Source organism: Trichogramma pretiosum, unplaced genomic scaffold, assembly GCF_000599845.2.
Source record: "Trichogramma pretiosum strain Unisexual culture from Peru unplaced genomic scaffold, Tpre_2.0 scaffold23, whole genome shotgun sequence".
Taxonomy (NCBI): domain Eukaryota; kingdom Metazoa; phylum Arthropoda; class Insecta; order Hymenoptera; family Trichogrammatidae; genus Trichogramma; species Trichogramma pretiosum.
In genome coordinates this window covers 185676-197902 of record NW_019641629.1, presented here as the reverse complement: position 1 = coordinate 197902, position 12227 = coordinate 185676, and the positions used below count along the sequence as shown (strand labels likewise).

The window sequence follows — 12227 nt, the reverse complement described above, 5'->3', positions numbered from 1 at the left end:
TATTTAATATTATACGAGTATAATATTTATGTTATAATGTTAACGTAATGAACTGTAATATTATACGTTTATACAATGTACAAAGTTTACTTTACAAAAATTAGGGCGAATAATTGCATTTGTTTTTTTTTTAGACAAAGACACGTTATGATGGTTTGAAAAAAAACTAGATGAATTTTAATCGATAATTTCTTTTTTTACATTTTAAATAAAAATTTTTTACACCTTAATAAGTTATTTTGTTAAACTAAGCTCGACATATCTTTCACTTTTGTAATTAGACTCATTGAATACTCTAGAAAATAACTTGTAGCGAATTACATTTCAAACCATTCGTAATGTGATAAATTAATAAAGAAGAAAAATTTCGATACGATAAATTTTTGTACACAGTTCAATTGCAAAATCGAAAATTTGTCGGTCGCTAGGAAAATCGACCAGATTTAGCAATCTTCATTGGCATTAAGAGCGAAAGGAGCCGTGGCGACGAAGTTAATGTATAGTCCCAGAAAGCTCTTGTTTGTCTACAGAGGTTGAGATCGAGCTCGGCCACTAGCAACCCGTCCATGTGTCGGTTGAGGCCACGAGTCCTCGAGCCATCGGGTGCTGCCACATAGGACGAGCCGAAAAACTTGCCGTCTCCCGAGGTGAACTCGTTGGGGAAGCGCTCGGTGCCGACGCGATTTATCGCGCAGGTGTAGTAACCGTTGGCTATGGCGGCGTTTCGCGTCTCGATGACCCACAGCGGCTCGGATTGTTGACCATCGATGGCCGACGGATTGAACACAATCTGTTGATTGTTTTTTTTAAATTTTAGTAATCGCTAAAAAATAATGGGAAATATCAAGGTAGATGCTAACCTCGGCTCCATTCGCAGCGAACATTAGCCAGTTCAGAGGATGCTGCCTCCGATAGCAGATGTTGACACCGATCTTTCCGAACTCAGTATCGAAAACCGGATGACCGGTGTCACCTTCCATGTAGTACGTTGATTCGTTAACGTCGCCGACCCGATTCTTGCGATGCTTGCCCAGGATCCGGCCATCGCTACCGATCACCACCGCCGTGTTCCAGATCTTATCTCCGATCGGGTCCCTCTCGAGGATCGGCGAGATTATCACCATCTTATGCTGCTTGGCCAGTGCACACAGTTTCTCGGTCGACCAGCCCGTCTCGTCGGCCGGCTCGGCGAACTCGAGCCAGGGCTTCTTTTCCCGCGTACAGAAGGCGAACGGCATCGCTGCGTCACGAGCAAAAAGAAAAGAAGAATCATCAAGTACAGCTCGCGATAAATCAAGTCGTGTCGCGAGAAACTTACTCCAAGCCTCTTGCAGACACACGATGTTGACCTTGCATTCGGCCGCGTGATCGATGTAGGCGGCGATTTTGCCCCATATTGCCTGGCGATGTTCTTCGGTCGATGCGTCGGTCGGCAGAACGATCGTGTTCTGAATCAAGCCGACTCGCACGAGCCTCGGTTCTCCGGAATTCTCTTGGGAAGTGCTGCCGATCTTCCAGCCTGCTACTTCGCATTTTTCTACGTCATCATATTCGGGAATGTCGAGTTTTCTGTAAAATTAATAATTTTTTAATTTTTAATCGTCATTTTTTAATATAAAAAAAGTCATTTCTCACTCGTATTCTCGTCCATACAGGACTCCATTGGCGAAAGCCTTTTTCTCGCCATCCAGCAACGCTTCATCTATAATTCCCTCTAAAGACAGTTTTTCCATTTCTAAAGTCATGGTGTTATCAGAGACTTCTTCACTTTCTATAAAAAGAAATAGGTACATTTTTGTTCTATTTTTAATTCATTATTCTCTGCCACGTAACATCGTCAACTAGTATCTAAATGTGTAAGAGAAGCTCCGATCGACAGTGTATTCTAGCGTATGATCGGTTTAAAATTAATGATAGAATTGCAGCTGCAGCGCCCAATCAATTGCGAGAATGCACACATTCTGTTAACATTTCCAGTATCGCGAGATTAATGAAAAGTTGCCACGAAAAAAAGCCCACGTCGAGAATTTCGTAGTATTTATAAGAAAAAAAGGAACCAAATTAGAATAATTAACCAGGAACGATTTATTTTATTTGTTGCATACTCTTATACTTCCTGAAGTCGAATTCATCGATCTGCACTACACTACTTCTCAATAAATGCTGAATAAACTTACTTCAATTCCCAATTGAAATAACAACGCAAAACAAAAACTACCGTGCAATATAATATTCTAGATGTAGACTGACGTCGTCGTTGTCGTCTGAAATGCGTCGAGCGATTCACAATTTTTCGGAAACACTGAAAATATCAGACCGAGACCTATGAGCCTTTAAAAACGAAGCAGCGTGGCAGCCTCTCTCGTGCGTTTATGCTCTCGTAAAAAGACGAAGGAGGGGTCGATAAGCTTTGCTATTTTGATTTTAAATTCATTTTTTCGCGCGACTCTATCTCGTTTCGCGAGGCGATATTAATCTTTTTGAGCGCGTAAGCGATGTGTAAATCTCGTATATATTTTAGCTGGATAATTTGTATAATATTATACAAAATTTATGAATAGCTAAATAAAAAATTGATAGAATACGATTAGTTTTTTTATTGATGATTTATCTTTATGGATTTTCATTAGTGAGCCAAGCACATGATTAAAAAACAATACACATGTACTCATTTAAACGTATCATATCAGGTTTGAATAGAAATCGACGTTTCGCGGTAAATTCTATTGATATTCTTAACATATGCACGCCACCGTCAAGTATAAACGACACGATAAATTTTTGTGCACAGAGTGCACATATTTATTTCTGTACGATTTGTTGCTTGAAATCTTCCTGGCTAGCTCTCGTCAATCCTTCGGCGTACATCTTCAATCGCTGGGTCATCTGAAACAGAAAATTGCATCAAATTCGTAAACGTCAAATGCGACAGAAAAGAAGCGATCCGCGCCAGTGTATTTACCGTGAAACCCCAGAGGTCCTTGGTCTGTCTGCAGAGGTTGAGGTCGAGCTCGGCCACCAGCAAGCCGTCCATGTGACGGTTGAGGCCGCGAGTTCTCGAGCCGTCGGGCGCCGCCACGTAGCTCGAGCCGTAAAAGTGCCCGAAGTCGCGATGGGCCGGTTTGCCGTCACCCGAGGTGAACTCGTTGGGGAAGCGCTCGGTGCCGACGCGATTTATCGCGCAGGTGTAGTAACCGTTGGCTATGGCGGCGTTTCGCGCCTCGATGCCCCACAGCGGCTCGGACAGTTGCCCAACGGTGGCCGACGGATTGAACACAATCTGTTGATTGTTTTTTTTTTAAATTTTAATAAATAAAAAATATATCGCTACAAAATAATGGGAAATATCGAGAAATACCTCGGCTCCATTCAAACCGAACATCAGCCAATTGAGGGGATGATGCCTGCCGTAGCAAATGTTAACAGCGATCTTGCCGAACTCGGTGTTGAAAACCGGATGACCGGTGTCACCTTCCATGTAGTATGTCGATTCGTTAAAGTCGCCGACCCGGGGTATGTGATTCTTGCGATGCTTGCCCAAGATCCGGCCATCGCTACCGATCACCACCGCCGTGTTCCAGATCTTATCTCCGATCGGGTCCCTCTCGAGGATCGGCGAGATTATCACCATCTTGTGCTGCTTGGCCAGTGCACACAGTTTCTCGGTCGACCAGCCCGTCTCGTCGGCCGGCTCGGCGAACTCGAGCCAGGGCTTCTTTTCCCGCGTACAGAAGGCGAACGGCATCGCTGCGTCACGAGCAAAAAAAAAATAAATAAATATATAAAAGAAAAATCATCATCGCATTGCTCGCGATAAATCGAGTCGTGTCGCGAGAGAGAAACTCACTCCAAGCCTCTTGCAGACACACGATGTTGACCTTGCATTTGGCCGCGTGATCGATGTAGGCAGCGATTTTCCTGTATATCGCCTCGCGCTGAGCATCGATCGGTTGATCGGTCGGCAGAACGATCGAGTTCTGAATCAGGCCGACTCGCGCGAGCCTCGGTTTTCGGAGCTGCTCCTGGTGAGCGCCGCCTACCTTCCAGCCGGCCACTTCGCACTTGTCCGGGTCGTCGTATTCGGGTACTTCGAGTTTTCTGTAAAATCATTAATTTTTCAATTTTTAATCGTTGATTAATGATCGAGAAGGGATTGCAGGGTTTACGTGTGCACTCACTCGTATTCGCGTCCGTAGAGGACTCTATTGGCGAAAGTCTTTTTCTCGCTACTCAGCGAGGCGTCGTCCAAAATATCCTCCAACGACAGTTTTTCCATTTCCAAAGTCGTCATGCTGCTGGAATCTTCTGCCGAGGCAAGGCAATAAAAAAAAAAAAAAAACAGTTACATTTTTGTTTAATTTTTAATGCATAATTTTCTGTCGCGCAACATCGGCAGAACTATTATCTAATTGTGTAAACAATTCGAAGCTCGACGACCGACAGCGTATTCTAGCGTATACTCGGTATAGAATTAATGATAAGATTACTGCAGCAGCGCTCGATCAATTGCGAGAATGCACACGCAGCGCGAGAATTACAATCGAGGCATTTTACGATTGAATTATGAATGGAATAAATCAATTTCGTTAAACTGTTTCTATTAACACTTCCAGTAAGGAGTTACCGAAAAAATTCGCGTCGAGTATTTCATTATTGAGAAACTAACGTATTCGTAAACGAACTAGATTAGAATAATTAACCAAGAACGATTTATTTTAATTATCGCGTACTCTTACACTTCCTGCATTCATCGAACTGCACTATGCAACAACGATAGAAGCTAAATGAACTTACTTTAATTTCTATTGGAACAACAACGACGCGAAACAAAAACTACTGCGCGATATAATAATATTCCAGATGCAGACTGACGTCGTCGTCGTCGACTGCGAGACGCGCAGAGCAAGTCGCGCGATTCATCGGCAACGCTGGAAATATCAGCGGCCAAGCCTATAACGAGTGGCTGGGCTTTGAAAACGAAGCGTCGTGGCAGCCTCTCCCGTGCGTTCATGCGTTCTCAAGAAGACGAAGAGGGGGTCGAATAGCTTTTATTTTTTTTTAATTTCTTTTTTCGCGGGACTCTCTCTCTCTCTCGTTTCGCGCAGCCGATGTGAAACTTCTTTGAGCGCGTTCGGTACGACCGCGTGTAATAATATTTTATAGCACTGCGTGGCATAAGTTCACATCTATGGCACGCTTTTCGGTGGCATAAGTCGCACATTCTGGCACCGCTGCGTTCGCATCACACTCGCATACGCTCGTGCGCTAACCTCACTTCGCGCTACCAGAAAGTGCGACTTATGCATCGGAAAAGGGGGCATAAATGTGAACTTTGCACAGTACTATAAAACGTTATTCGATACTCGGGCCATAGGGGACACTTTTCGGCCCAGCTATTAGGACCCTCGCTGCGCTCGGGCCCTAAACTACGCCGTGCCAAAAAGTGTTACTTATGGCACTTGTATCGAAAATTACTATTTCAAGCTTACCGCGTGCAACATCTTCCGGCGTTTTTGGCGATTCCCGCGATGTGGCATTCGTAGCCGACTCCTCTGATTCCGTTCGCGAATCTGCGACCGGCTCTTGTTCTTGCTCCGACGACGATGTGGAGGAAGTCGTGGGAAGCTGTGTCGATATATCATGCCCATTGAAAATTATTGGTACGTCCTGTGGTAATAATTCTTTTATAAGCTCCGCAATCTGTTTTGCTGACTCTTTGAAGCTGAAATTTCACGAAAATGATTCGGTTAAAGAGTAATTGACGATCTATTCGTTTGTTTTCTCGAGCCTTTCTTTTAAAATACCCCAATTTTTCTACAGGAAGGTTCTTCACTCTTTCCGCGAAACGTTGACATCTTTTGACCCATGAAGCTTGGTGGTCATCGGAAGGATCGTTGGGTATTTTGCCGATGATTTTAATTCTTGTTTCATTTTTATAAGTAGCCATGCCTGCGAGGAATCAAATTTTGACGCGTTAAAATCAAAATTAAAGTTTATCTCTCGCTCGATATTTTGATGCGACTGCATTACACACAACGAGCGATTGAAATAAAAATTAACTTGTTAAAATAATAATGAAGTATAAAATTTACTTGTTAACTGTATTGGCGGTTAAGATGTGTTAACGGCTCTTCACTCTTGAACTGTCAATGTCTGCTGAGCAAGTGTTTGTATTTCTATTTACAATTTCAGCTCGTATCGTGTGTATCGCGACTCGAAGTACGTAACACAAGGACTTATACAGGGGTATGTTAGAATATTTTTCGGGCTTGAAAATTTTGAATTAATTAAAATTATAGATTCTCTATTTACTATTCATGGCGGGGGGAGAAACGCTGTAAACAATTCACATTATCATCTGCTGCGAACTCATTTTTCAAATACGCCATAATGACTGAGAATACATTTTGTTTATTAGCATGATGAATAATATAATTTTGTTTGATCATTAACCACCTTAATAACATTTTCAAATTTTTGAACACAAAATTTCAATTCAAGAGAAGATTTGAAATATTTTCTTTGACACTTTGCAATTATTTTGTTGGCAAAAAGAGCGATAGGATTCAATGCAAGATTAAATCTCTTAATTATTTTGTACTTGTATAATCAAAAACTAATGTAAAATTTTGGGGTAGCTAAATAAAAAATTGATCGATTACGATTATTTTTTCAATTAATAATTTATTCGCATGAAACAATCTTTTTTGGATTTTCATTAGTGCACCAAACACATGATTAAAAAACAGGACACGTTTACTCTGTTAACCATCTTAGATTTTAATAGAAAACGATGTTTCGCAATGAATTAACATCATTATTAGTATTATTATTTATTATACACTCGGCAACAAAATTATCGCAACAAAAAATGTTAACTCGTCATTGACTCGAATCTTATCATAGTATATATGGATTTAAAGAGGACAAAATTTCCAAGAAATCAAAAAAAAGCCGTGTCGATACTATAAATATAGCCTAAGATAGAAGCATTTGACAATCGACAAAATTTCGATGAAATTTTTTGTTGCTATAATTTTGTTGCCGAGTATATATTATTAAAAAAAGCTTAAATTTAATGCAAATTTAATGTGAATTTAGATATTGAAATTACAGTTATCGATGAATTACAATTTATTTTTTATTTACGGTAACATCAAATCGTTGTGAAAAATGAATGTACCGGTACTGGTGTATTTTTGCGTTAATTTCTCATAAAATGTTTTGAATTCAGTCTCAGCTTCCACCACTAGATGGCGAGTACCTTGATCTGTAAATCGCAAAGTGAAAAGTAAAAGTAACTGTATTAATACCTGTATTAATAACTGCGTCTACAGGAATAACGACATCTCTTAGTGAGCTCCTACATATCAATTCCAACATTCCTTGAATAATCGGGCTGTTAAAATGATTCATAATTGAAAATTATTTTTCTCTCAATATTTTCGACGGTTCTTCGATCTCGATGTCTACTGAGCAAGTGTCCGCGTTTCTGCTGACAATTTCAGCTTGTATTTTTTTACACTTTTCGATCCATTTAGCAGGGTCTTTAGGAGGATCCGTCAATTCCCATTGTATTGCCCTGTAGTGGGTCTCTATGATAATTTCCTTGATTGTATTCCAATTAGCTATTTTTGCAAGGAATCGAATCAGACACGTTAAAATAAATTCAAAATTTATCTCTCGCTCGATCTTTTTATGCAACTGAATTACACCCTACGAGCGATTGAAATAAAAATTTACTGAGTCGATGTTCCACGATTGGTGCTATTATACTCGAAGAAACTACTCTGATTTTAAGAGTAAGCACTCGTTCATTACGTATCAGATGTGAAACATCAATGCTTGTGTTAGGATTTTCTGAGTTTTTTTCTTATTTCTTGATTGTTTATTTTCTAGTTTGGTTTTTTGTTGTGACCATTGATTCATGTTTTTGGATTTTTTTTTAGTTTTTTACTTATTTGACTTTTTTTATTATTACTTAATCAATTTTCTTAGTTTTATTTTATTTAAGTTTGAATTTTTTTTCTTTAATTAATTGATAAAGATCTTTCATATCTTACAGCTGTTTAGCAACAGCTGATTGTTTTACTCATAAGAACATCAAATTATCATTATTATTGGTATTATAATTTTCTGTATATTATTAAAAAAAGTTGAACTTTAATGCTGATGTGAATTCAGATATTGAAATTGCAGTTATACCGATGAATTTTAATTTATTTTTTATTTACGGTATCAACAAATCTTTGTGAAAAATTAATGTACCGGTACTGATTTATTTTTGCGTTAATTTCTCATAAAATGTTTTGAATTCAGTCTCAGCTTCCGCCACTAGATGGCGAGTACCTTGATCTGTAAATCGCAAAGTGAAAAAGTAAAAGTAACTGTATTAGTACCTCTACGTTCCAACATTCCCTGGATGATAGGGGAGTTAAAGTGATTCATTTCTGCTTCTCTCTATATTTCCAATTGTTCCAACTCGAACTGTCGAATGTCTACTGAGCAAGTGTCCATGTTTCTGCTGACAATTTCAGCTTGTATTGCGTGTATCGCGACTCGAAGTACGTAATACAAGGACTTATGCGCGGCTCTATAAGACTGTGTGCGGAGACTCGGCTTATTGACAATGGCTATAGTCCCTCTCACACACAGCTCAATGTTACTTTCGGCTTCCCTCGAGTATTCGTCGTTGGTCGCGTACAGAGTGACAAACTATGCCTTGCTCGTTCATACTTAGGCCCATATCATTAGCTGATAGCGCCGACTACTTGATGCACAATCTCGCGATCAATCATATGATCGATATTCAAATGTGTGTGTATCTCAGCTGCTCCATATGCATCACATAGCCCTATTTGTCTCTTTCTCTCGCGTAGACTCGCCTCCGTGTTACAAGCTAAATGAAAAATTGATAGAATAAAATTTTTTTTTTATTAATAATTTGAACAATATTTTTTTGGATTTTCATTAGTGAGCCAAGCGCACGATTAAAAAACAGTACACATGTACTCAGTTAAACGTCTCGGGTTTGAATAGAAAACGATGTTTGGCAGTGAATTCTATTGACCGAAATTAGTTAATCTTGAATTCTTTTATGCGAGCTACCGCCAAGTGTAAATGTACGATCGAAGAGTCAATTACATTTTCTTAAAATCAATTTTGAAATAATTTGTGAATTAGATTGGACTATCTATCTTCGTGTGCGTAATTATTACTATATACACGATGTAGAGTCGCACTTGTGCAAATAAAACTACCGATGATCCAGATAGTTCCATATAACATATTACATAAATAAGCTATTACAAAAGTATATTTTTTATATTGATTGTAATAAATTATGACACAATTTTATGGTTAATTTTTTATTTATTTGCGAAAGGCCTTAAAGTATACATTCTTTAAACTATTTTATCGAAAGTAAAGTACAGATTAGGCTGCTTAGTTTTATTGGTCGAAGCAAGTTTATGACGCTTTCTGCGAATATTCAAAACAATTATACATTAAAAAAAAAAAAAAAAAATTGGTACAAAAAGAAACAGTAACGAAAACGAAGAAGTTTTTAATTAACAATTTGTGGCTCGAAATCTGGCTCGGCCGCCTCGACCAATCGCTTCGAGTACAAATCCAATCTGCGGGTCATCTGAAAAATCCAAGAGAGAAAAAATCGTCATTATACCGAGTGAAAATCACTCACGCGTATCATCGATATATATCAAATCTTACCGGGAAGTTCCACGAGTCCTTGACCTGTCTGCACAGGTTGAGATCGAGCTCGGCGATCAGCAAACCGTCGCCGCTTCTGTTCAGGCTGGGTGTGCGCACGCCGTTGGGCGCCGTGACGTAGCTCGAGCCGAAGAACTCGCCGAGCTCGCGATGCGGGGGTTTGCCGTCGCCCGAGGTGAACTCGCGCGGATAGACCTCGGTGCCCACTCGATTGATGGCGCAGGTGAAGTAGCTGTTGGAGATGGCGGCGCACCTGGCCTCGACGTGCCACAGCGTCTCGAACTGCTCGGCTATGATGGCCGACGGATTGAACACGATCTCGGCGCCGTTCAGGCCGTACACCAGCCAATTGAGCGGATGGTGGCGACCGTAGCAGGTCACTACGCCGATCTTGCCGTAGGTCGTGTTGAAGACCGGATGGCCGAGATTGCCCTCCATGTAGTAGGTGGACTCGTTGAAGTCGCCGTTGCGCGGTATGTGATTCTTGCGCTGCTTGCCGAGCACGCGGCCGTCCGCGTTGATCACCACGGTCGTGTTCCAGATGATGTCGCAGTTCTTCTCGTCGCGCTCGAGGATCGCCGAGACGATGACGATGCCGTGCTTCAAGGCCAGCTTGGTCATGAGCTCGGTGGTGGGTCCCGTCAGGGCGTTCTCCGCGAACTCCGTCCACGGATACTTTTCCCGGGTGCAGAAAATCATCGGCATGGCTGCAAAGAGTCGCGATGAATTTTATGTAGGAATGTAGCTTTACAAAAAATCGTAGAAAAAACTAGAATCTTAAAACTCGATGTTTTATTCAAGCGAAGCTGGCTGCGCGTTACGCAATAATTAACGATGCAACGACGCACCTGCACTTATTCATCGGTAATTTGCAATTAACAAACTCATCGCGTAAAGGAAAAAATCGTCGATCCGGCTTTATTTATTATGTATGTATACTCACTCCAGAGCTCCTGCATGCAGACGATGTTGACGCCCGAGGCGGCGGCGTGCTCGATGTAGCGCACCAGCTTTTTGTGGATCTCGTCGCGCTGGGCCTTGATCGGGTCGCTGATCGGCAGCACGAGGCCGTGCTGGATGATGCCCACACGGACGATGCGGGGCGCTCGCATCTCCTCGGGCTTGGCCCGGGGCAGCTTGTAGCCCTTGAGCTCGCACTGCAGGTCCTTGTCCATCGGCGGCAGCTCGATCTCTCTGTAGGATCATTATTAATTTTTTACTTTGAGCAATAATAATTCACCGATGAAATGAAACTTTAGAAAATAGTTATAAATTTCGATAAATTATTGTTGAAGTGAATAAACAGAGTTCGATTTAATAAGAAGGGTAGATAAAGTATATCTTGAGCACTAATAATATGAAAACAATAACATCATAACAAATATATTTTAGTTAAAAATTAAAATTTTAAATTTAACTAGATAAATTGTTAGACACATATCAGAAAAATACTCACTCAATCTCGGCTCCATAGATGACTTTGTTAACTTTCTTCAACAACTCTTCGGGTACATGATCCTTGAGGATTTGGTCAACGGTTTGCTGGGAATCCATTTCTCTTGATTTTAGTTTAGGCAGGGTAAGACAAAAAGCAGCTATATAGCTATGTGCGAAATAGTGAAGATATGGTATCCGTAGACAAACGTCAAGTGCTATGCTCCGATCATCTGCGCTCCGGCTTTATATATATCGAGTTGACGGCGAATCGAGAGCTCTGACTTGCATTAAAAAAAAAAAAAAAAAAAAACACATCTTCGCGCGTCGCGCCTCGTATATCTTTAGCAGATTATAAATATACGATATTTACATTAGGAGAGCTTGAATATACATGCGGAGGAGAAACATCGTACGATAATTTTGAAACTGCCTAAACCAGGGCAGAGGATGATTTTCGATTTTTTTTCTTATGTTCAAGATTCGGCCGAATCATGGCTCTTCATCAATTTCCGAAAATTGGATTGTTACGGTTCTCATTTTTCACGATAAAAATATATAGTTCAGCGACGTGCAATTGTTGCGTTAAGTGATGTCACATACACACACACAGAGTGACCATTCACGCACCGCGAGGGGTCGCTTCAAATTTACAGATTAAAAAAAATCTGGTTACGACCAGTTTTGTATTTTCGATCATCTATGAGCGCGAAAAGAATAAGATGAATAGTTGCCGAATCTACTGTATTATTGTATTTTTTGCCTCTTTGATAAATTCGCTCGTTTTCCTAACACGAGCGAGATTAAGCGATAAACCAGTTTTAGCCTAGATTAATTGATATACAATTGTATATTCATGCGATGATAGATTCAATGACATAATATTTTTTCAAGACTTTCGTAACTTGGGTTTTAATCTGGTCTGATCTTTATTAAAATTGATCGATTTGTTGTCAACTTTTGTTTTATGCTTCTTGTTTTATATTTTATTTTTATTTTGTCTCGTATATTTTGCACGGTGATAAAAAAAATCATACGATTCTCCTCTTAATTTATGATTATCT

The 12227-nt window shown here is 40.3% G+C and overlaps 3 protein-coding genes across 5 annotated transcripts; all 3 read right to left on the bottom strand.

The window, feature by feature from the left end:
• Positions 1–413: 413 nt before the first annotated feature.
• On the bottom strand, positions 414–2493 carry LOC111693720 (beta-ureidopropionase-like). Its single transcript, XM_023459188.1, has 4 exons — positions 1636–2493; positions 1319–1569; positions 861–1240; positions 414–790 (listed from the first exon to the last, which is right to left on the bottom strand). The coding sequence occupies exons 1-4, from the start codon at positions 1791–1793 to the stop codon at positions 425–427; spliced, it is 1155 nt and encodes a 384-aa protein (XP_023314956.1). The 5' UTR covers positions 1794–2493; the 3' UTR covers positions 414–424.
• Positions 2494–2582: 89 nt separating this feature from the next.
• Positions 2583–6242, bottom strand: LOC106654550 (beta-ureidopropionase-like). 3 transcript variants are annotated; one of them, XM_023459185.1, is made up of 8 exons: positions 6093–6242; positions 5805–5949; positions 5490–5722; positions 4179–4302; positions 3848–4098; positions 3359–3747; positions 2963–3280; positions 2583–2886 (listed from the first exon to the last, which is right to left on the bottom strand). In XM_023459185.1, exons 2-8 carry the CDS (start codon positions 5945–5947, stop codon positions 2803–2805), a joined length of 1542 nt encoding a protein of 513 aa, XP_023314953.1. In that variant the 5' UTR covers positions 5948–5949; positions 6093–6242; the 3' UTR covers positions 2583–2802. The 3 variants fall into 3 exon arrangements, with proteins under 3 accessions (XP_023314953.1, XP_023314952.1, XP_023314954.1); XM_023459184.1 differs by having other exon boundaries at positions 4179–4305; positions 6093–6241; XM_023459186.1 differs by lacking the exons at positions 5490–5722; positions 5805–5949; positions 6093–6242 and adding an exon at positions 4795–4921 and having other exon boundaries at positions 4179–4305.
• A 3110-nt stretch (positions 6243–9352) lies between these two features.
• Positions 9353–11398, bottom strand: LOC106654960 (beta-ureidopropionase-like). The gene is made up of 4 exons (XM_014375130.2): positions 11186–11398; positions 10673–10923; positions 9730–10436; positions 9353–9646 (listed from the first exon to the last, which is right to left on the bottom strand). The coding sequence occupies exons 1-4, from the start codon at positions 11281–11283 to the stop codon at positions 9566–9568; spliced, it is 1137 nt and encodes a 378-aa protein (XP_014230616.1). The 5' UTR covers positions 11284–11398; the 3' UTR covers positions 9353–9565.
• Positions 11399–12227: the final 829 nt, after the last annotated feature.

Coding starts and splice junctions, on each gene's coding strand:
- LOC111693720 (XM_023459188.1), bottom strand. CDS start 1,793: ATGTACCTATTTCTTTTTATAGAAAGTGAAGAAGTCTCTGATAACACC. Junction 1,570..1,635: donor CTGTATGGACGAGAATACGA/GTGAGAAATGAC, acceptor TTAATTTTACAG/AAAACTCGACATTCCCGAAT. Junction 1,241..1,318: donor GTGTCTGCAAGAGGCTTGGA/GTAAGTTTCTCG, acceptor CTCGTGACGCAG/CGATGCCGTTCGCCTTCTGT.
- LOC106654550 (XM_023459184.1), bottom strand. CDS start 5,947: ATGGCTACTTATAAAAATGAAACAAGAATTAAAATCATCGGCAAAATA. Junction 3,748..3,847: donor GTGTCTGCAAGAGGCTTGGA/GTGAGTTTCTCT, acceptor CTCGTGACGCAG/CGATGCCGTTCGCCTTCTGT. Junction 2,887..2,962: donor AGGACCTCTGGGGTTTCACG/GTAAATACACTG, acceptor TTTCTGTTTCAG/ATGACCCAGCGATTGAAGAT.
- LOC106654960 (XM_014375130.2), bottom strand. CDS start 11,283: ATGGATTCCCAGCAAACCGTTGACCAAATCCTCAAGGATCATGTACCC. Junction 10,437..10,672: donor CTGCATGCAGGAGCTCTGGA/GTGAGTATACAT, acceptor GACTCTTTGCAG/CCATGCCGATGATTTTCTGC. Junction 9,647..9,729: donor AGGACTCGTGGAACTTCCCG/GTAAGATTTGAT, acceptor TGGATTTTTCAG/ATGACCCGCAGATTGGATTT.